Here is a 24,700-nt window from a genome sequence, read left to right as displayed (position 1 = left end):
CGAGGGAACTCGACTGAAAAAGCTGCAACTAAGGCTGGAGCTACACGGAGACGTGTTGTGTGACGCTGAAATGACACGGTGCAATATCGCATCTAACGGCTTCCTATGGTGTCGCATTGCCACCTGCGACACTCTGCAGCACAGTCGCAAGTCGCATGCAACACACGTGCCATAGACTTCAGTCTCAAGCAATGTGATTTGTGTGCAACGTATCTGTTAACTTTACAGCAAAATCAGAGCACTAAAAATTGTTGCGTGGCAGCAAGTTGCAGATGTTTTTGTTCCATGACTTCGAATTGCTCTCTCTCGACTAAGTAAAAACGCAGTCTAAGGCTATGTTCACACATCATGGTTTTATCAGCGTTTTTTGATGCTTTTCTTATGCAAATTTTCAGCTGCATTTTGCAGTGCCAGCAAAATCTATGCGATTCCAGAAATCTCATGCACGCATCATGGGTTGTTTTTTTTTGTTCAAGATTTTGTGCTTTGCATGGTTTTTTGAAAAATAGAGGAAGTAATGGGTGGTAGAAAAAAAGAAACACCAAAAACACAGGTGTTACGTTTTCAGCGTTTTTTTGTGCATAAACCAGAATGAGATTTTTTTTTCATTGAACTTTATGTACATGCATAACAGAGACAAAAGGACGATGAAAAAAAAAACGCACCCAAAAAAAGCAAGAAAACAGCAACAAAGAGATCAGGTTTTGCGGCAGAAAATGAATGCAGAAAAAAAACATGATGTGTGAACATAGCCTAAGACTGTAAAAATGCTTTGCGCTGCACACGTTCAGTCTTTTCAACTTTTTTTTAGCCCCTTCAGGATTTTAAAAACACCAATCGGCCTTAAAAAAAAAAAAAAAAAAAAGTGACCTGATCATTCTTCAGGCTTTTCTACTCTGTAGACTCTCGATACGAAAGTCAATGGGAAAACTCAAAAGAAGCCCGGGTGTCTTTTTGAGCATTGTTGTTTCACAAACCGCTTGCGGTTTCTTCATTGTTGAATGGATTTAAAAAAAAAAAAAATGTGGAAAACGGCAGTAAAAATAAAAAAAAATGTCCCAAACATGGTGGGAAAACGCTCAAAAAGCCTCCGTCCTTGGTCAGAAACGTTGCAAAAGTGCTCAGGAAAATGACTAAAAAAGACACTTCGGGGAAAATAAAAACGCCAGAGAAAAGGAGCGTTTCCTGAAGCATCTCCCTCTCTCGAAACTCAGCGGTTTCGCCAGTCTGAATAAAAGCGCGTGCATATAACCTGAGGCTGGGTTCTCACCCAGTTTTTGAGGAGGATTTTAAAGCAAATCTGCTCCAAAATCCACATAACAATCCATGTTGAATGCTCTTCCTAATCAATCCTATTCTTCCCACTGGAGAAATTACTTTTCTTTTTTTTTTTTTTCCAAAACCACATCTGAAAGAAATTTCTTCGAGGTGGAGTCTTCATGAAATCCGCTCCAAACCTGAAACTGTCAAATCAAAAGGCTCCATAAGACAGTATGAAAAAAAAACGCCTCAGAAACCTCTTTATGAAAAGCTTCAGGGAAAAGAAAAAACCTCCCCCCAAAAAATCAGCGTTCTCCAACGCAGATTCCTCTTGAATAACTTGCCACATTTTCCCCTTCAAAGAACTCAGTGTGAACTCGGCCTATAGGTACATTCTCACAGGATGTGGAAAAATCACCCAATGATGCGATATTCTGCAGATTTCACAATTTCCAACCAACTTTATGGGGCTTTTATGGCCATATTTAAACGAGTGGAGGGGAAAATAATAAAATGCAGGAAGAAATTTAGCAATACACTGCCATGATTTGCCACTAGGTGGCGCTAGTACCAACGATCAGTTACTGACGTTAACATTGGCGGTAAATTAGTTTACTCGGTTTTGACACCAATGACCGCCTGTTAGAGAGAAGTCTTTTATAGTGAACTAGTAGCTGCTTTTATAATATATTTTATTTCACACTTTTCCAACCAGCGGCAGAGCTATGGAACTCTGGGGTTCGTAGTTTTCTATTGGTCATAGATCAAAGCTGTTTAAAGCCGCAAAACTACAACTCCCATAATTCCCATTAGCTCGTTGCGTGACGTAGGAGTTGATCACGTGATTTTAACAGCAAGCCAATGAGTCGCAGCAGTATAAAAAGGGCAGGGGCGGAGCGAGCTCGTCACTTATCCATTGCTGCGGGCGGGGTGAGGTGCAGTGTGAGGCAGGTGAATGAGCGAGAGGCTGCGGGGGATAGAAATCTCTGAATGAAAGGCGTGCATGGGCGGCCTCGTGCATCAGACACGCTCACGTTTCCTCCCCGCTGTCTGCAAGGAAAAAAATGGGAGTTTAGTTCATACATTATGTGATTCATGTCTGTAGCTGGGGAGGGAGAATGGGAAGGAAGCTGCAAGAGAAAGTTACCCTCACCTTCACCACCTAGTATAACACCCGGGGTGAAGGTGAGGGGTCCTGCCCACCAGTCACCCCACATTTATAGATGTCAGTTGTCAGGATTGTCCCAGGTTAGATAACATTTTAAAAACCATTAACTTTCCTATTTACTCATTAAAATTCCCCTCCTTTCTCAATAACAGGCATTTTTAATTCTATAGTTTGCTCGTTGCCTAGGCAGCCGGCCACCACTGAAGTGTTATCAGCGGTGACCAATATACTAGACAAGGAGCGCAGCACTTACAGGCTCTTTAGTTCAAAGCGTGCTGGAACCGACCTACTTTAATCCCAACCGACAACTACTCAGGAGACAGATGAGCAGTGCGCTGCAGAAGCTAGAAGAAGAGCACAGCCCTTTCAAGCTTTCTAAGGCGGTGTGCGCATGATCAGGATTTGCTTGCTGAAATTTCTGAAAGGTTCTGCACCTCTTGGCAGCAAAAAACGCTGCAGAGAATCTGCAGCATTTTTGCTATGTGGTTTTTTTCCAATGCTTGTATAGGAAAAACGCACAAAGAATGGACATGCTGCTTCTTTTAACGAACATGAAATTCTGTAAGAAAAATTCTTGATCATGTGCACAGATTTTGCAAAATGTCATAGAAAGTGCTGGGATAAGGTTTGCAATCTGTTTTTGGGGCCAAATCTGCGTGGATTTACCGCATAAAAAAAAAATGCACGGTGTGCACATAGCCTAATATAGTGGTTGACCAAGATTAAAAAAACAACAATATGGCTGCCTTCTATCAAAATCACAGCACCCCTCCTGTGTACAGGTCGTGTGTGGTATTGCGGCTCTGCTATGAAGTGGAACAGTGTTGCAATCACAAAGGCTGACACTCCTCATATACACTATTTGGTCAAAAGCTCTTTTTCATTAAATTCATCCTTCTTATTCAGTCTCATTGCCCCCGATGTATAACATCCTGCTCCGACCATGCCATCTGCCCTTACTAACGTGAAAGAATAGCTCGTTGTAAAGCGCTCACTGATACCAGCACGGTCCTGTAATAGGAGTCACCGGTGTAACAAATCCTTTCATGACATTGCTTCCCTCCTAAATATGCCACGATCTACTGTGACTGATTATTAAAGAGTGGAGGCGTTTAGGAAGCACAGCAACTCTGTCAAGAACTGGAGACCATGTAAAGTTACAGAGCGGGGTCTCCCAAGTGCTGAAGACAGACAAGTCACCAACTCTTTGCTGGCTCCATAACTGAGTCCAAACCTCCTCTGATGTTAACATACAAAAACTGCATCTGGAGCCTCAAGGCATGGGTGCCCATGGTTGAGCTGGTATATGCAAGCCTTACATCACCAAGCACAATGCCAAGTGTTGAATGGAATGGTGTAAAGCTGCCACCAGTGGACTCTGGAACAGTGGAAACATAGTCTGTGGGGTGACAGATCACACTTCTCTATCTGGCATCTGATGGATGAATCTGGGTTTGGTGAATACCAGGAGAACGTTTCCTGCCTGACTGCATTGTGCCAGCTGTTCAGTTTGGTGGAAGAGCGATAATGCTATGGGTTTATTTTTCAGGGGTTGGAGTACACCCCTTAGTTACATTGAAAGGAAATCTTAAAGCGCACTTGTCAGCAGGATTGTGCTTAGTAAACCACATACGCTGTCAGGTGGGCTCCGTTGCACTGAGTAAAATGATACCTTTGTTGATGAAATCCATCCAGTGGTTCTTTTATAATCTTTATTTTCAGTTCTGCCATAATGATATGCTCGTGCTCTGGGGCTGGACTTTAGGGAGGGGCTGTAACTGGTGCTCTCATTATGTATTCCTATCTCTGCCTTGTGACAGGTCACGGTGCTTTCAGTGACCTGCCTACTATATTAAATATTGCATTGTAATTTCTCTGCCAATTTGAAATTTACATTCCCCCAAAATGGCCGCGGCGGCCCACGCATGTGCAGTAGCATCTTTTGGTTGCTGAGAGATGCTACTGCGCACGCGCCAATTTGCTTTTGGAAAAAGAATTTGGGTGCAGCAATGTGGCGCCGCGCATGCGCAGTAGGATCTCTCGGAAATCAAGAAATGCTACTGCGCGGATGGCGGGGGTCATATTGCTGCAGGCAAGTTTATTTTTCCTGTAGCAAAATGGCGCCCACGCAGTAGCATCTCTCGGCAACCAAAAGCTGCTACTGCGCATACGTGGGCCGCCGCAGCCATTTTGGGGGATGTAAATTTCAAATTGGCAGAGAAATTACAATGCAATATTTAAAATAGTAGGCAGGTCACTGAAAGCACAGTGACCTGTCAAGGCCTGAGATAGGAATACATAATGAGAGCACCAGTTACAGCCCCGCCCCAGAGCACGAGCATCTCATTATGGAAGAACTTTAAATAAAGATTATAAAAGAACCACAGGACGGATTTCATCAACAAAGGTATCATTTTACTCAGTGTAACGGAGCCCACCTGACAGTGTATGTGGTTTACTAAGCACAATCCTGCTGACAGGTGCGCTTTAAAACTTGAGCATACAGGACATTTTGATTACCACTAACAAGCAAGAAACATTTCTGAGGCATGAACAGATCTCGTATGAAGACCCTGCATATTCACAACATAATTAAAGCTATAGATTTGAAAATCTGTACATTCCCCAATTTTTGCTCTCATTTTTTTCATGGGCATTGTACAGTAATCTGCCGTGGGTTTGGTGTTAAGAAATGTAGATATGTAATGCTCGCCAGCTGTGCCCTCCTGTTCAGAATCGAGTGGGTGGCCAGCTACCGGTGCATGAAATTACCAGACTCCGTTTGCTAAGGTTCTGTTTACCAGTGGAAGAGTAATATAATGGCCCAAGGCTTCCAGGAAGGCCAGCATCTTACAAGCCGCAACTTGACACTCACTATCCACGGCTGCAGGCAACTCACAGTAAGGCCAAGTTCACACAACCATGTTTTCTTATTGAGTTTTACAAACTGTTAGCACTTGGTCAAATGTTATTCAATTGGGCTGTTCAGATTAGTGTTTTTATTCACAGATTGAATCTATGTATGAAAAAATGACAGCATAGATTCTTCTGTGTTTCGGATGAGACTCGTCCTATCAAGTTTATATGTACGCAAAAACAAACAGATCCCATATCAATCAAGCGTTTAGCATCCGGATTTTACGGAAAAATTGCAATTCTTTAACATAGGAAACTGGTCTTGAAAATGTTAAAGGGGTTTCCACTACTATTGAAAATAGCCCAATGTATTTTTTATAATGAAAAGCTTCTTTGTAATTACCTTCCTCTGTTGTTTCTGCCTGTGAGCGGCGCTATCGGTGGCTGCTCACGGGCATCACGTGACCCCCGGCTGACGTCACGTCAAGTGAGGCATTACTCAGCACTGGGGTCCCCACTGTGGCTGCTGGGTTGTTGGGGTTATTCCTCGCGTCACACCCAGCATCCACCGCGCGCTTTCCCACTGAATGGGGAGAGGGAGAGCGCGCAGTGGATGCCGGGTGTGACGCGTGGGTTAACCCCGCACCACAACCCAGCAGCCACCGGTAGAACGTGGAAGAGGGACCCTCGGCTGCAGCCTGGACTTGTCGTGATGTCAGCGGATGTCAGAGCCGGCGGCAGCGGGAGGTCACGTGATGCCTGTGAGCGGCCAGTGATAGATTCCTCTGCCTGTGAGTGGCGCTATTTACAAAGAAGCTTCTATTCATCATAAAAATTACTATTTTCAATAGTAGTGGACAACCCCTTTAATAACCACTGATGTATAAAAACGGATTGCATATAGAGATGGAAATTGACCATTTTTTCTGGATGAAACGCGGATGATTTTTTATACGCTCATGAGAACTTAGTCTAAGGAACTTTGTTCTTGGCAAGCCAACTGGTGCAATCATGAAACGGGGATGATGCCCAATTGTCACCTCTGCTGCCTAGCTGGTGGGTGGCTGCCTTCAGTACTAGCTGCTTCCTTGGCTTAGCACTAGTGGCAGTTCCTGATTCTTATTGGAGGCTGGAGGCATTTTTCTTTCCTTTGGTGAGGACACCCTACTGTCTGAACATCTCTCCAGCATCACTGATCTTGAAGATCAGCCTTTACTCACTATTCTGCCTTTTGTACCCTTAGGCTGGTTCCAGATGTAGTGGAATTTGCACTGCAAATCCGTAGCAATTTACATTACAATACATGCAAATGGGTTTCGTTAAAACACAATGCGCTCGTAGCAGTAGAAAATCTAAGTGAAAATATGTGCATGTTGCAGATTTCCAAATCCGCAGCACGCTCATTATGTTGCAGAAAAGCTGGTTTCCATACATGAGGTGTAATCTGTGGCCAAGCGCATTCAGTAATTTTTGGAAGGAACTCCCTTTATGATGGAGCCATGAGAGCTGTGCTGGAATTCTTTTCAAAAGTAATCTGTTAAGGTTTCAGTATTTCTAAAAGCAAGAATAGCGCTGCAGACCCTCTTAACAAAATTGTGAACAGGGCTGTAGGCCAGTTTCATAGGGAAGTGATATGGGTCAGTTTCTGTGCCCATAATCCCTTACTGAACAGAAGCACAGGGATCTACGATGCTGTTAGTTCAAATCACGAAAGAAAGCCACGGCCCCACTATTAATATTTGGTCAGTATTTTTTCTCATGAGCGGGTGATAAATGTAGAATTGGTGACTTGTTTCTATTATACCTTTTCTCTGATTGTTCCTCACCTGGTTTTGGCTTCCACTCCTGAGAAAAAATACTGATTGAATACTGATAGTGGGGCCGTGGCCTAAGGGAAAGAATGTCAAGAAATAACATTGACATTTGCTATAACTCTAAACTTTATATGAATAGGATTTATAGGTGAAAGTTGCAGAGAATGGTTGTGAAACTCTAGATGCCATTTTTAATTAACTCTACCTGATCAGCTTTACATCTGATTTTCCTGCCATAGGATATCCAGCCCTTGGGCTGCTATACACAGACTTGTCAGCATGATGAGGTAAAGCTTACTTACTCACTGTGGTAATTTCCTTATGCTTCGGAAAATATCTGCATGCCATAACTAGCTTTTCTAGATAGCATTACCTAAATATAAAATGTATTATTTAAATTTCTAATATCTCAGTTTAGTGAAATTCCCATAATTTGGCTTATATTATTCTGTCTCTTGCTTTTACAGACCTGGAATACAATGTAGAGTTTATGGCTCAGTTCACATATTGTGTAAATATTATTCTGCTAAATCCGCCTTTAGTCTCCAGCAAATCTGCGTCTATACATGTAAATTTAGCTGAAGTTTCACCCGTTGCACTGAAATTGATAAAATCAGTAATAAATATCCACAGCATCTCCACAACAGATTGGGCGCCGCATGGTGATGCTTTGAAAATCTGCAGCAAGTCTACAATCAGCTCCTTTCTGATTCCCAAAGGTTGTATTTGGAGATGAGCAGTTTAGTTTCCGCTGCCATGGTCCCGTATCCAGTCCCGTCCTTCGTGGTAGCGGGTCTCCACTTCTGTGCCTGCATACTGGGTGCTAATAGGTACCGTGACATTCTGGTGTTGAGGCTTAAGGCTCATTCATACGTCAGTTTTTTTCACACATGAGAAAAACAGACTGAGCTTCATCAACGATCTTCATCAGTTTGGTCCCATTTTTATTAGTTTTTCTAGTAGGTGAAAAAAAAAAGTGTCTCCAGCTTCTATCAGTTCTTGAAAGTCTGACCGCACTTGGATGGCATCGGACTGCTGTCCGATTTCTTTAACAAATTCATTGACTTGCATTGCTGATTTTGATCTGAAGCTCGGATCAAGATTGGATATGTCTCCGCTATCGTTCCACGAAAAGTGACAAACATGAATGGCCACATTATTATAGGTATGAGTGCAATCTGTGATATCACTAGTACGATAAAACTCGGCGTGTGAATGAGGCCTTAGTCAGTATGCCTCGTAAGTTCACCAGGCCTAGTAAAGATGCCAGAGCTGAAATGACTCCAGGAGGCTCACTATTATAGCATTCCCATTACAGTCATAAGTTGTGGCTCCATTTGGGGTTTTCTGACTCGAACTATCAGTATTATAATAATTTATCATAACGGTCAATAGTTTGGGTTGAGACTTGTGACTGAAAGACTAGGTTCACACTAGTGTTAGTAGTTCCATTTTTCTGTTCTGCTATATTGTAGGTGCAGAAAAACCGATCTGCAAGAAATATTATTACCGTCCTATGACAGACACGAACAGTTAGATACAGGAATGGCCTTACGTTGGGGAAACAATTTACTTCCCCAGCGGTTCCATCCACAAAGGGGGCCCTCTGCTTCTGCAGCCCCTCCATGAAATGAATAGAGGATGGACAGCATTACTTATATGCTGCGCATCCTCTGTAGTGCCAGAATGTCACGCTCTCAGAGGCTGAGAGTGGGGAATGGGCCGGGGTCATAGCATGGCAGTCTGAAGACAGGACAGGAAGCAGTCTCCAGTCCAGTCTGTTCCCCTCTTCTTGATATTTGACCTCCACAACTGTCACGGAATGAGAGGACGTAAAGAGGGACCTGTCAAATGAAGAGTGACAGATGTAAAATGAAGGTGAATGTATGTGTATATACAGTGCGGCAAAAAAAAAATGTTACATGTAAAATCTGCGTCATGATTTCACTTCTTAAAAGTGCACACAATGGGGGAGATGATCAAAAACGGTCTAATAGCAAAACTGGCTTAGTAAAATGTAAATACTAACTAATATTAATTAATGATGAAATTCTAATTGTAACGAAATATCCACAATAAAACACTTGAATGTTAAGATTTTGTGGTTTCGTTAAATTTGTAAAGATTTTTTTTGCCTACACTGTATATATAGTTTGTATATATACTGTATAGTGTGTGTGTGTAGTAAATTGTCTCTTCAGAGAGGAAGAGGACCAGAACTCTAGTGCCACCTTCAGGAAGTAGCAATCCTAAAAATCAATAGTGACCCTTTAAGGAGCCTTATCACATGACTTAGGATATAAACCAGAGACTCAATTTGCAGCCACTGTGTTTCAGGGTATTGGCCTTCGTCAGTGGAAAGTGCGAGATCTAGTTTGGCTGGATGAGAGACGTGAGACTGGTATCTAAGGGGTAACATTTCTCCTTGCGGAGAGCTACAATTTGCATATTTCCCAGAGGAGCATTGCGGCTTTAAAAGTCTCCTCACCATGACAAGCATAACATGTCGCTCTCCGCAAGGAGAAATGTTACCCCTTAGATACATGTGTATATATATAGTATAATGTGATAATACAGTATATAGTATTTGTGTATATATATATATACTGTATATACAGTATATGTATACAGTATAGTGTCTATACTGCATATATATATAGTACAGTATATAGTGTATACTATAGTGTGTATATATAGTGAGTGTATGTGTGCATATACAGTATATATACAGTATGTAGTGTGTGTGTATATATACATACAGTATATGTGTATTTATACAGTATATAGTGTGTGTGTGTGTGTGTATATGACGCGCCCCTGGGCCTGTGTCGCGCTGCGTTGCGCACGCGGGAGCTTACCCGGAGCCGGATCTGTTGAGGGTTGTAGTCTCGTGGCGGTGACCCGGTCCGTGCCCAGGGAGTCAAACTGAGCGGCGATGTATCAGCGGTAGATGTTGGACGACTACGCCACCCGTTGAGTACAGCTAAGGAGCTGCTGCTGCAGGGCAGACCGCTGAGGCCGGTGGTAGGATTGTGCAGCGTGATAGTATAACCCCCAACGGGAGGGGTATGGCCTCAGGGCAGCCGACGTGGATGATGGGGGTAGCAGGAACCACTCGGAGACGGTACGGTGTAGTTCAGGGTCTTTACTGGTGACAAAGATAGACCCTCCCGGAGTACTGGCTAGCGATTGGGGCCTGGTCAGTCCTTGAGCAGATGGGATCTCCCCTGGCCAGGCGGAGTTGTAGGCCTCCCAAACTAACTGTACTCTTCTGGCTACCTTGCTAGAGGCGGGTATAAGTAGCCCACGTCCCTGAGTGTACCGTGTGGTGCTCACCCGTATGGCCGGTGACTCGGGGCCTTCTAGTAGCTTCCGCTCCACGACGGCGGTGCTGGTCCCATGCGTGTGACCGTGCCTTCGGGTTTCTTGGCCAGAGGACCTGGAATCCCCTGCCTGACGGATTCTGCTGCTGGGTAGGAGTTAGTCCCCACAGCCTCGGACTCCGGGTCCGGTAAGAAATCTTCTCAGTCAGGGCGAGCTCTGCAGCTGCCAGCCCCTGACTCCTTGTAACACTGCTCCCACAGAGCTACTGATGTTCTGTTCCTATATTTGCTTCTTTTCTCTGTCTCTACTTCTTCTCTACTCACTAACCCTGCCTCAGCCCTAGGTTTATATAGGGGAAGTTCTTCCCCTCCCAGGACTGGGCAGGAGGTGTGGCATGCATAGGATTCCTGACCAAGAGACCTCCCACCTGCTCTCAGACATAACATTGCTGTTATTGTGGAAACCAGATCCCTGGGGTGCCACATATATATATGCATATATATAAATGTATATAGTACTTCAGGATTGGAGTACTCACTTTGAATTTAACCAAAGGCCACAATTTGTCTAAAACCTGGTCAGATGGACCCCATTAACTATATTGGGATCCTTTCGAGGGCCGCCATAATACCGGAAAAAATAGTGCAGCTGCAGTTTTGTTTTTTTACTTTGTTTAAGGTAAAACTGATGGAACTTGGGATGGAGCTGCTGATGTCTGTAGTCTGTCAGGGCTCAGCTGTCTACTCCATCCCCTCTCCCCATTACACTTTTATAGCATGTGCAATTAAAAGACAATTATGGAAAATCCATTAAATCCAGCTTTCAATATGTGAGTTTAGACACAGTTCCTGGTCCATACATACAGGGTTGTCCTATAGTGTGAAGATCCAACGGTGCAGAAGTGTTGGCAGCCTGGACACTGAGAGTGTCTGCTGAGTGACTGCTCCAGTGTCAGTGCTGCAGGAGACCCTCCGAGTGTGGGGGAGGAGACAGGAAGGAGAGGCTGAGAGGAGGAGGAGAAGCGAAGGGAAGAGACTCACGGAGGAAGAGAGGAAAACACAGCAGGATCGGGACACCGTCTTGCAGGGAACAGAGAGACATAGCCGGGTAAACGGTACTGGAAGCTCCACCACTTACCGGAGACAGTCATCACCCGGAGTGACGGACAGGCTGTGCTTACTTACAGCATGGAAAGCTGAAAGATCGAGACTGCTTCCTCCTGCCGGCTGAAGCCTGTGCTTTCCTTAGTACACCCTGCCTTCCATCGGATCACCGCCTCTATAGCCAACCTTCCAGCGGATCACCCTCATACAGCCAACGTTCTACTAGATCACTTCCATCACCTAGAGATCTACCCGATCACCCCTATACAGTCATCGTTCCATCCGATCATCCTCTCTCTACAGCCAACGTTCCATCAGATTACACCCAACGTTCCATCAGATCACCCTTATACACCCAACGTTCCATCAGATTACCCCCAACGTTCTCTAAGCCTCTTACTGCCCTGCACTTCTCTGAACACCCCAGCTTACCCAATTCCATCACTGACTCTTGTTCCTCCTCCTACCACTCCTCTTTAGTGGTGTCCATCAGATGACCCCTCTCCACTCTGCTTGCCCTCCCTGTTGCCTTTCATCTGGTTGCCTCCCCAATACATATTCATCTCTTTTCCCTGTACTCACTGTGCCATCCATAAGATAGGTCCTCCTCTCATTCATATTCTCTTTTTGACCCCCCACCCCCCTTCCCTGTATACTGTCATCTTGCAGTACCAGTTGAGATATCCTGAGCCACATCTTCACTACTGGCCTCTATCAGGTAATTGTTATCCATGTGCATCACTTTAGCAGAACTGCCTTGGATTAGATCTTCCAGATCTGTCTGTATTGTACTGTAACAGATGATTAGATGTCTGTCATATTGCAGCCATGCCCCTCATATGACCTTACTGTGTATATAGCATGTGTCCTGTATACCTCAGCTGTCACATCCATTCACAGGACTTTTGTATTCCTAATGAAAACACATTCAAGATCTTCACATCTACAATTTCAATGTCCTAATTTTTCTTGCCAGTATATAGTATATTAGGCATTATCCCTGTATGCTTTTCTAATTGTATTTTCTGGTCCTTTCTAACCCCTGTCCCCTCCTGATCATTGCCCTCTGGCACTCTGCTTGATATCTATCCTACATATATTACATTGCACCCCCAGGCTGGATATGTGAGGCCCTCCTCAGCCTTGGAAAGATGAACTACCAGCAGCAGCTGGCCAACTCGGCGGCCATTCGGGCTGAAATCCAGCGATTTGAATCTGTGCACCCCAATATCTACTCAATATATGAACTCTTGGAGCGACTTGATGAACCTGCACTGCAGAACCAAATCCGGGAGCATGTTATAGCCATAGAAGGTAAGTGTGGTGTGTGTGTGAACACCTTCCTAGAATGTGATGTGTGCTTTCTTTGTGGTTGGAAAAAAGAATTCTAGGTTACTGTTTTTTTTTTCCTACACACATCAATGTTCATTACTTTGTACTTCCAATATTAACCCAATCAATGCTGTCACTGTGCAATATCATGCACCATATCTTTCAGTGTGTGATTCTTCCCCTTCCTTGTCAGATGACCCATTGTCTCTGGAGAAATCTGTATTTATATGAAGTAGCACTGAGTGTATATTGCTACATTTGTGTATTATAAATATTGTGTGTTTTTCCGTAGTACATTATAAATATTTTATTTGCAGTATATTGTCTAGATTGGGCTGGTATGTGAACACATGGGGGCTGGGATATGCTTCTGTCCCCTGGGCTTTCTAGCCTGCTCCATTTGCTCATTGTTAAAAGAACAATTCCATAAAAAGTATGAAGTGAGCACAATGCTTTGTACGCATCCGTGGGAGCGGAGGAATGCAGATTGCTGTAAATATTTGCTGTGAACTCCCATTATTCTGTGCATGGTCTTGAATATATTAGGACTAACTCTGATATTCTGTCTCGCGTTCAACATACATTTTGCTTCACATGTGCATATTTTTTTAATATGGCACACCATTTACATAAGATATATAAATGGTCTAATATCTGCTACTAATAATATGCTTTCCAGGATTAAAGTGGACCCCCAGGCATGCTCTCCTGCCTCGTGTGACATATATTCTTTAGGCGTCATAGTTTAGGCAACTATCTGGTCCAGCATGCAGTTGTCTCTCCATCCAATGTCAGATCTCATGGGAGATTATGCCTGAAAGTATACTTGGTGAGGCCTAAACGATTTAGGAAGTGCTCACATCTTGGTATAGCTCTTCAGAGTGTAAAGTAGGAGAAGCTGCCAGTATATACTCTAAACATATCGATTCAATAGGGATCCTTCTACCCTACGTAGACCAAAAGGGTGTCCTCTTGTGATTCTGGGGATACCCAAGAAGTATAAAATAATGTGGTAGTCTATACTATTCCATAGAAAGGTAAATAAAAAGAATAATAATATTATTAAAAACATAGTCTATACTATTTCATAGAACGGTCTATGCACAGTATACTCATAATACTCTGAATCGGTATACAGTATATGGCACAGCCTGTCATAAGTGGTATACATTGTGATATTTTTTTTTCTCGGTGCATATATCAGTGGCCTATAGTGTGTTGCACATAAAGCCTCTGCTGTTGACTTATTAGGCCGCATTCACACATCCGTTTGTCTCGGACCGTGATTCACTGACTTGCTGTGGGTCTCTTGACCTGAACTCAGCAGCCTTGTAGACCGATATGACATTGTATCGTTCAGGCCAGGAGACCCACAGCAAGTCAGTAAATCACGGTCCGTGACAAACGGATGTGTGAATGCGGCCTAAGCCAAATTTGGACGTCCGTGAAACGCAGTCTGAGCAAGGACCAAGATCTTCAGACTTTCATCTGTATGTTTCTGTATGGTGTCTTGCATTGTCACAATACTTGTTCTGTATAAATGCTTTACGAAAAAAATGAAAGGCAGAGAAACTTGTTTTCAAGCGGTTTTCTCAACTGTTTTTTAATGCTGTGGTTTGGAAATCTTTACACATATAATATTCATTTTTTTTTTCTTCCTGATATAGTCCATGACATTCAGTGGAGTATGGCATAGTTTTTCATATGTCAACTCAACACACCAGATTGGGCTGCCATGCTCGGACTGGCCACAACTATCCCCATCTGAGCGTGATGGCTGTATGGGAATACATGAAGCTGTCACGCTCGGGTTGGGACTGGCTGCTGGCCAGTCTGTGCATTGCAGTCCGATCTCAGTCCGATTTATATGGCCATCTGACTGCGCCCTAATAGATCGTCCTGTGCTAATAGAATATCACTGTTCTCAGCAGCAGATGTTCTGTTTACATCATACAATGTGCTGTTATGATCAATGATTTATAAGCACACTTAAAAAGCATTTCACCTGAGACCTGTGTTAGTGGTGGATAGGTGTCCAAACTCTGTGCCTAAGAACCCCATCATGGCTAGGAGCAAAAGGTCTTAAGATCCTGGCCAGAGTGTTGGCCTTTTTGGGCAGCCACCTACTGTAATTGGCCGCATCAAAAAGAGCCGATTACTCACTTCTTAATGCTTTCATCCCAGCAGGAGTGCTCATTCCCAATGATCGACCTGTGTAAACATGCTGGTGATCACCAGACGAAAGAGCAAAATGATAAGTTGTCAAGAAATTTGATTGTTTTGTTATTGCCGTCAAAAAAAAACATATCAAAATATATATCGGCAGCACATCATACTGTGAAAACAGGGAATGTGCTGCCGATAAAATGATACTGTATGGGGACAGAATGTTCATATTAGCAATTGTCCCCAACATTGTTTGTCAGCATGGGTGAATAGGCCGGTAGGCGAGCTCCAATGGACTTGTATATGGTCGATTGGCGCTTGTTAAGGTCCCTTGACGGGCCAAAATCAGCACATCGTAATGCGCCATAAAGTGTATGGCTACCTCTGACAGCTTCATGTATTTCTATGCAGCTGTCACGCTCTGGTTGGGAGAGCCGCTGGCCAGTCCGTGCAAAGCGTTCCTATCTCTGCTCGATTCAGACGGCCGTCTGACTGCATCCTTAGAATGTTTAGGTTTCTCTTAATTATTCCTATGTTAATGTCTAGTGGATATAAATTATTTTATAGGCATGCTTACATATGAATGAAGTGAAAGCTGCGGCACAACATAAGGCAGCCTGCAGATTTGCGGCCCAATCACATGACCGTATAGCGGCTGCAATTTGGTCCGTGTTATGCCCACAATTTCGGGTCCGGCTGCCACTATACTGACCTGAGCTAACTGCCAGATAGGTAGATGTTATGGTGTTGGCTCGGATCAGGAGACTTGCAGTTATGCCAAATATTTCAGAGGTAAGATGGATTGTAAAATATGGCTGCTGTGTGACCATGTGAATCCAGGTGCAGCTCCGTGTGACTGCGTTGCGATACGTGCAGGAGTTGTTTATTACATGCATATTGACTGAAAGTATGGCCGTCTGAATAAGGTGCGTGGGTAAGGTCTCACGTAGTTGATCTGCTTCCTCAAATTTGTTTGCTGCAAGAATCTAAGATAAATTGCCGCAAAGTAAAATAATAATAATATCCCATACTTGCTGAAGTTTCCTTGTCTGGGATCATACTCGTCTGGCTTACACCCAGCCTCCTGCGATGACATTTTGTCCATTGGTATCCGCTGCAGCCATATTTATTTTTACAATGTACAGGTTTACCATTAATAATTATCTTATGTATGGTGATAAAGGAGGATTTCACTTTCTGTCACAATCCCTGCTTCTCTACATTCAGTCTTCTCTGTAGTGCTGATCGGTCAGATTATAGATTTGTCTACTTGTAAATTAATTGAAGATTAGCTCAGATAGCCTATCCAGGAATTCACAATTATGCTATAAGGGCTCGTTCAGACTAGTGTATTAAACGCCCGCGTGTTGTCTGTTTGTAAACACGTACAGAGAGCGCACACAGACTGATGCACGTTAGTGTGTTAGTTGACATGAACATATTTACATAGGGACCAGTGATCGGTGTGTCAAAAATCGCAGCATGCGCTAGACTGTCCCATCATAAGTCAATGGCTGCGCAAAAAAATAATCACATACAAGTTACAATCCGAATGTCATGTTTTTCATGGGTTCACTGCAATTATTATTTTTCACAAAACTGTGCTTTGTGCCTATTATTATATTTTTAATTTTTGATGTATAAAGCGAAACTATAAAACTGACATCTGGAAGACATTCTGATGGGTAAGCAGACTATAAAAAAAAATTCTGGATGAAAAATTGACTTTTATACTGTCTGAACCCAGCTTGAAGAGGTTGTCCACTACTTTATCATTGATGACCTATCCTTAGGACAGGTTATCAATGTTTGATCAGTCAGGGTCCGACACCTGGCACTCTCGCCAATCAGCTGTTATCAGTGTCGGCGGCAGGTCGGAAATACTCACTTTCAGAGCTGGCCATCTTCTGATAGTGGCTGCGACTGGGTACTACACATCCACTTCCTATTCAAATCACTAGGAGGTGGATGTGCAGTACTCTGCGGTGGCCACTATCTGAAGACGGCCAGCTTCTCAATTGAGTATTTCCGGCCAACACCGATAACAGCTGATCAACAGTGGTGCCGGTTGTCAGACCCCGACCGATCAGACATTGACAACCTGAGGGGGTGCCGGTTGTCAGACCCCGACCGATCAGACATTGACAACCTGAGGGGGTGCCGGTTGTCAGACCCCGACTGATCAGACATTGGCAACCTGAGGGTGCCGGTTATCGGACCCCGACCGATCAGACATTGACAACCTGAGGGTGCCTGTTGTCGGACCCGACGGATCAGACATTGACAACCTGAGGGTGCCTATTGTCGGAACCCAACGGATCAGACATTGGCAACCTGAGGGTGCCTGTTATCGGACCCCAACGGATCAGACATTGACAACCTGAGGGTGCCTGTTGTCGGACCCCGACGGATCAGACATTGACAACCTGAGGGTGCCTGTTGTCGGACACCGACGGATCAGACATTGACAACCTGAGGGTGCCTGTTGTCGGACACCGATGGATCAGACATTGACAACCTGAGGGTGACTGTTGTCGGACCTCGACCGATCAGACATTGACAACCTGGATGTGTTGGGTGTCGGACTCTGACCTCTTTAATGATACATTCACATATCCGTGTCTATTTTTGTATCAGTGTAAAACAGACCATTATCCTCTACTGTCAACTGTTTTGCATCTGGCTTGTTTTTCCTCCTCTGTTTTTTAATGGCTGGAGCAGGTAGACTGTCTCTTGACCTTTAGCAATGCATCAGTGAAAAACGGATGTGTATTCAGTTTCTCATTCGTTTCATACTGCTCTCCATAGACTTTAATGGCTGAGTCTAATCCATAATACGGTCGAGAATAGGATATGCCTTGTGTCTCACAGATCCGTTTTTAAAACAGATGTATGTATGGATCAATGAAACTTTATGCGTCTGTGTGCTGTCTGATTAAAAAAAAAAAAGAAAAACGGACAGCACAGGACTTATCACATAGATGTGTGAATGTAGCCTTAAAGGGGTTGCCCAATATTGTAAAACCCCAGTGTAATCAGTTTGGGACCCCAATTAAATAAACAGTGTATACTTACCTCCCGTAACGGCGCCGCTCCAGTGATGTCGGTGCCGCTGTTACCGCAGAGTGATGTTGTCACGTGCAGGCCTCAAGGGTGGACGTCTGCTCTGCTGAAATGGTGAAGGCTGCAGCCGATGAGCAGCTACACTTTTTATTTGGGGTCCTGAGTGGAATAAGCTGGGGTTCTCCGGTAGTAGACAACCCCTTTTAACCATATTGCAGGTTTAGTTCCATGCCAAACACCTGACGTGTACGCTGTGTATCTTGTGCCTCATGTGACACTTAATTGGGTATCACCGCTGCTGTCATGGTTTCCAGTCAGACATCAGAGGAAGAACACCTGGTATCTACTGTATCTGCACACTAAATCTCTGCCTCGCTGGGGGTAAGAAAACATTCATTCAATGGCGAGGCCGGTCATCTGCAAGACTGGGCAAAATTGTGCACCTCGGGCACAAAATGTGATTCGTAAACTTTCTGGCTAATCTTGTCAAATATTTTTTGCCGTCTATGATCAGATCTGACGTTTAGTATTTGAATCTATCTTTGGATGGCCGTGTGCTATCGGATTACTAGACATACACTGAATCATCTAACGCTGTGTCTATAGTGCTGCTCGTCTGTATCCTCAAGTGTTCTTACACATTGGTCGGATATTATTGTTTTTGGCTTTTGGACTGTCAGCGGAATGTAGAAAATGAGATTAGGAGGCAGTTTTCTCGTTTTGAGTCAGCAATTTTCTGTTGGTGTGTATGTCCAAGAGTACCAGAAGTCGTACAAGTGTATCAAGCGGTGGTCTCTTACTCCTTAGGTTTCCTGCATTGAGTGACTATTTCTGTACAGAACTATTTAATCAGCCGCTTATGTGCAGAAAACATTGACTGACTCCCGCAGTCGCGTGCTCCCCGTCTCCCGCAGTCGCGTGCGCCCCGTCTCCCGCAGTCGCGTGCGCCCCGTCTCCCGCAGTCGCGTGCGCCCCGTCTCCCGCAGTCGCGTGCGCCCCGTCTCCCGCTTGTCGCGTGCGCCCCGTCTCCCGCAGTCGCGTGCGCCCCGTCTCCCGCAGTCGCGTGCGCCCCGTCTCCCGCAGTCGCGGCAACTACTTGACTAAAAGGGGGCTTCTCACTAAAGAATTGCATGTCGCATTGTAGAACAGCACCTCGTGTCAGCAGTGTTAAGCCCGATTCATCAGCCCCATTCATCAAAGCTTTTACTCCAGTATCTTAACGTAAAAATCCTTTTTAAAGTCGCATAATTTTGGCGCAACTGACAGCTGTGCTAAAATTATGTGATTGTTGGCATTCTCACGCCACGCCATATTCACTCAGCTACAACAAAGTGGGCAGAGCTTGGGCGAGGACGTGGCAACCGCCGCTTGGGACATTCATAACGAGCGGTAGTCTTCACTACGCCACAAATCTTACTCCAGCAGGGACTAGAGTAATATTTATGGTGAGATGCACACAGAGGTACATGCCACTCACCCAGCACTTTTGATTCATTAAGAGATCACAAGTCTTTTTGCTCAGTTTTTTGGAGCCAAAACTGAGTGGAAACTCTTTAAAATCCTCCTCACACCAAGAATTTTAAATTTCTGCTCCAAAAACTCAGTAATAAAAGACTCAATGTGAACACACCCTTATTAGGACTCGTTCACACAACCGTATCTTCAATCTAAGTGCTGTACGTGAAAAAAAAAAAAAAGGGATGCACTCGGATCAATGCTATTCAATAGGATAGTGCAGATGAGCCATTTTTTTTTCTTCAGTGACCGAATCTGCATGTGAAAAAAAAAAATGGCAGCAAGCTCTAGTTTCTTCCATAAATCGGATGAGACTCACTCATACAGGTCTTTAGGTACATAAAAAAAATGGGACGACATGCGTAGCCACAGAATGTTTTTTTTTTTTTTACTGATCCATTGCAATTTTGTAACATAGGAAACTGTAAATGGTCTTGTAAATGATTAATAGCTGCTGTAAAAAAAAAACAGATTGTATATTGATTGCTCACGGAGAGAAAGAAAATCGTCCGAGTTTTCCTTATAAAGTTCTGAACAATTTTTTTTTTTTATACGCTTGTGTGAATCTGTCCTTAGTAGCAGTGACACAAGAAATCTGCAGTAGCGTTTTCACAGCTGCTGATAAGGTATAGCTGAAACAGACCGCAAAAGTTTGTGGTCTGAACAGCCCTCTGAGATCGATGGTCTCCTCTGGAGAGTTAATTGTGGCTGATTTCAGCGCTCGTTCAGTCCTGCGTATTATATACTAGCAGCCTGAGTTCTGAAACAAATACGTTTCGGAAGCTAGAAAAATGTGCTCTACATAATAAAAACGAACTCAAATTACCCATGTCTATTCACTTTCAGCCTTTTTACACGATAAACAACAAAGTTGTCATAATTAATAAATTAGTAAATGGTATTACGGAAAACAAAATAACATTTAGAAGATTAGAGACATTCGCCAATTCAAAAAGTGAATTGCCCAGGGCAGATCTCGTGGAAATCTCTCTGTATGCCTTATCACCTTCAGCTGATCCTGGTAAAATCTCTGCCTCAAGAACATTTCTATTCAATGATGTTACAACTAATCGTGTACCATTGTAGAGTCCTTGTTTTGTATTCAAATTTCTCAACAACATAATAATGCTGCCCACCTTAAGTCTAAGGCAATGACTTGACATGCCTGATGGGGTCAAGCTATTTAAAAATTCAATAGGAAAATGTTCCCTTTCATCGTCGTCCTCTACAACAACAGTCATCGCTCCAACGTCAGCTGATTTTTTTTTTCTCGGACTCACCTCAACATTAAGCTCTTTATGTAGTACGATGCATGTGTTTTCCTGATTAAAATTGGGTGGCTCTTCAGATGAGAGTCCATGTGAAAAAAATAGTATCACGCACTATTCTTTTCCGTATTTCAGATGAGACTCGCCTATTCAAGTCTATCGGTGCATATAAAACCCCAGATCCTATACTTTCTACACTAATGATATCAGTTTTTATCCATACATTGCCATTATTAATAAAGGATTTGTATTTGGTCTTGTAACATTTTTTTTTTTTTTTTTTTTAAACTGTTGATTTTTTAAATAACGGATGTCATACGGAAGTAAAAAATGTACACATGGTCTGGATGGAGTAGAGATGAAAATCTGTCCATTTGTCTGGATGAAAAATGGACAAATTTTCATATTCTGGTCTGAACTTGGTCTATGGCCTCATTCACACAACTGATTTGCATGTACGTGTTATATCCGTTTTTTTCATGGATGCAATTATGATCTATGGTTCTGTTCACATGTCCATTTTATTCCAGTATCGCAGATAAAAAGGGCCAATACAAGTCTATGGGTCCATGAAAAACACGTCCAGCACACGGATGGCATCATTGTACAGTCATTGTGCTGTATCTATTTAATATTGCAAAAGATAGGAAAAGCTTTGTAATTTATTTCTTTATCCATCCGTGAAAAACATTGATGGTAAAAACGGACACAAGGACAAAAACTCAGATGGCACACTGATCCAAACACTGATGACACCGCTACCATTTTCTCATTCATGTGTTTAAACACAGACGTGACTTTCAGATTTAGATCGGTAGCATGTCAGTTCCTTCAGCGTTTTTGCTGTGGATTTCACCCATACTAATGATTGGGGAAAAAAATGCACAATAAATGAGTTAAAGGCTGTGTGCCCACGATGCGTTTTTACAGCGGCAATTCCGATGCCAAAACGCTTAAAAAACGCTTGGTAGAAGGCCTGCCATGTTCCCCAATGATAATCCGCATGTGCTGTGCACATGCTGCGGAAATTTCCGTTGCGGATTATCATTGCGGAAAAAAACGCTGCCCTACCAATTATTTTGCGGAAGCGCGGCGTTTTCGCCGCCATTGACTTGCATTGTAATGCATGGATTCCGCATCACTGTACACCATGTGCAGAATTATTAGGCAAATGCGTATTTTGATCACTTTGATACCTTTTATACATGTTGGCCTACTCCAAGCTGCATAGGCTTGAGAGCCAACTACCAATTAAGTAAATCTGGTGATGTGCATCTCTGTAATGAGGAGGGGTGTTGACTAATGACATCAACACCCTATATAAGGTGTGCTTAATTATTAGGCAACTTCCTTTCCTTTGGCAAAATGGGTCAGAAGAGAGATTTGACGGGCTCTGAAAAGTCCAAAATTGTGAGATGTCTTGCAGAGGGATGCAGCAGTCTTGAAATTTCCAAACTTTTGAAGCGTGATCACCGAACAATCAAGCTTTTCATGGCAAATAGCCAACAGGGTCGCAAGAAGAGTGTTGGCCAAAAAAGGCGCAAAATAACTGCCCATGAACTGAGGAAAATCAAGCGTGAAGCTGCCAAGATGCCATTCACCACCAGTTTTGCCATATTTCAGAGCTGCAACGTTACTGGAGTATCAAAAAGCACAAGGTGTGCGATACTCAGGGACATGGCCAAGGTAAGGAAGGCTGAAAAACGACCACCTTTGAACAAAAAACATAAGATAAAATGTCAAGAATGGGCGAAGAAATATCTTAAGACTGATTTTTCAAACGTTTTATGGACTGATGAAATGAGAGTGACTCTGGATGGGCCAGAGGCTGGATCAGTAAAGGGCAGAGTGCTCCACTCCAACTCAGATGCCAGCAAGGTGGAGGTGGGGTACTGGTATGGGCTGGTATCAAAGATGAACTTGTGGGACCTTTTCGGGTTGAGGATGGAGTGAAGCTCAACTCCCAGACCTACTGCCAGTTTCTGGAAGACAACTTCTTCAAGCAGTGGTACAGGAAGAAGTCGGTATCGTTCAAGAAAAACATGATTTTCATGCAGGACAATGCTCCATCACATGCATCCAACTACTCCACAGCGTGGCTGGCCAGTAAAGGTCTAAAAGAAGAAAAAATAATGACATGGCCCCCTTGTTCACCTGATCTGAACCCCATAGAGAACCTGTGGTCCATCATAAAATGTGAGATCTACAGGGAGGGAAACCAGTACACCTCTCGGAACGGTGTCTGGGAGGCTGTGGTGGCTGCTGCACGCAATGTTGATCGAAAACAGATCAAGCAACTGACAGAATCTATGAATGGAAAGCTGTTGAGTGTCACCATAAAGAAAGGTGGCTATATTCATAACTAATGTTTTTTGTTTTTGCATGTCAGAAATGTTTATTTCTAAATTTTGTGCACTGATATTGGTTTACCTGGTAAAAATAGACAAGTGAGATGGGATTATATTTGGTTTTTATTAAGTTGCCTAATAATTCTGCACATTTATAGTTATCTGCACAAACAGATATCCTCTTAAGATAGCCAAATCTAAAAAAAAACCACTCCAACTTCCAAAAATATTAAGCTTGGATATTTGAGTCTTTTGGGTTGATTCAGAACATAGTTGTTGATCAATAATAAAAATAATCCTTTAAAATACAACTTGCCTAATAATTCTGCACACAGTGTATATGTAGATGCTCATTCCATGCGTTTCTATGTGCGGATGGTACCCAGGGGTGGAGGACAGGAGACTCTCCTCCAGACCCAGGTACCGTAGAACCTGTAAAAAAAAGAATAAAATAAAAAATATACATTATATTTACCTTCTGACGGCCCCCGGTGCGCTTGTCTTCGCTTGCCGGCAGATTGCGGTGGACTGAAGGACTGCGCTGACGTCATTTAGTCATGTGACGGCAGGTCCTTCAGTGTACCGTGAGCTGCTGGCAAGTCAGGACGGAGCGAATAAAGACTGCAGGGGCCATCAGAAGGTAAGTATAGATTTATTTTTTATTTTTTACCATTCTTTCGGTCACACTATATAAATCCATGCCGGTTGCATGGATTTATATAGTGTGACCAAGTTGTCAAGCACTTTCCAAGTGATGCTAAAATCGCTTTGAAAGCACTTGACAACCCGCATGCGGAAATGCATGTGAAGAACGATTGACATCCGCATGTCCCTGGCAGGAAAAACGCATGTACAACCCGCATGCGTTTTTTTCTGCCAGGGAGATGCAGAAACGCTCAGGAAAAAATCCTGAGCATTTCTGCATCGTGGGCACATAGCCAAAAACGCACTTATTTTACTCTGTGTTTTTCCTGCTAAGAGATGCAGAAATTTCTGCACCAAATACTTAGGTGTGAACATACCCTTATGTGAACTACATACAGCACAATGGCGTAGACTCCAGTATGAATACATATACGTATATGGGTAAAATCCTCCAGCAATATCAATAAGAAACTTCTCACAGCTCTCAATACAAACCGCACAAGCAGCAGCAGGATTACACTGAACATCGAGGAAACTTCTCCAAGGTCATTACCCGCACATTATTTACAGCCAAATGCAAAAGCAGGTGGGGCGAGTGTGAACGCTTTTATGGTTCTGCATAACCATGTAGTCTGCAGTACAATGCTCTCCAACACAATAGCAACTGCAGAGCATTGCACAGGAAGTATGTGCGCTCTATAACAAATAAATCTCTTCCCTCTGGTAGCCTGTTCATCAGCTTTCCTAGATCCTACAAGGCCATTATAGTAGTGCTGCAGTGTCCGGCCTGCTGTAGACCTAACAATGGCTGCGAGAGCCACGATACACAATCGCTTTA

General features: G+C 43.4%; 1 protein-coding gene across 3 annotated transcripts in view; it reads left to right on the top strand.

Annotated features, from left to right (window-relative positions):
- The first annotated feature begins 11,412 nt into the window (after positions 1-11,412).
- Positions 11,413-24,700, top strand: part of AGAP1 (ArfGAP with GTPase domain, ankyrin repeat and PH domain 1) — a 457,154-nt gene continuing 443,866 nt past the window's right edge. For 2 of the 3 annotated variants that reach the window (XM_073646713.1, XM_073646712.1), the window contains exon 1: positions 11,414-12,839. In XM_073646713.1, the coding sequence (XP_073502814.1) occupies positions 12,677-12,839 (163 nt within the window). In that variant the 5' untranslated portion in view covers positions 11,414-12,676. Of the gene's footprint in view, positions 12,840-24,700 lie in introns of all 3 variants that reach the window. The other variant, XM_073646711.1, reaches the window with a different exon arrangement.

This window comes from Phyllobates terribilis, unplaced genomic scaffold, assembly GCF_046119375.1.
Source record: "Phyllobates terribilis strain yellow unplaced genomic scaffold, ASM4611937v1 Scaffold_9__5_contigs__length_417890890, whole genome shotgun sequence".
In the NCBI taxonomy this organism is placed as follows: Eukaryota; Metazoa; Chordata; class Amphibia; order Anura; family Dendrobatidae; genus Phyllobates; species Phyllobates terribilis.
This window is presented reverse-complemented; position numbering and strand designations above follow the sequence as displayed.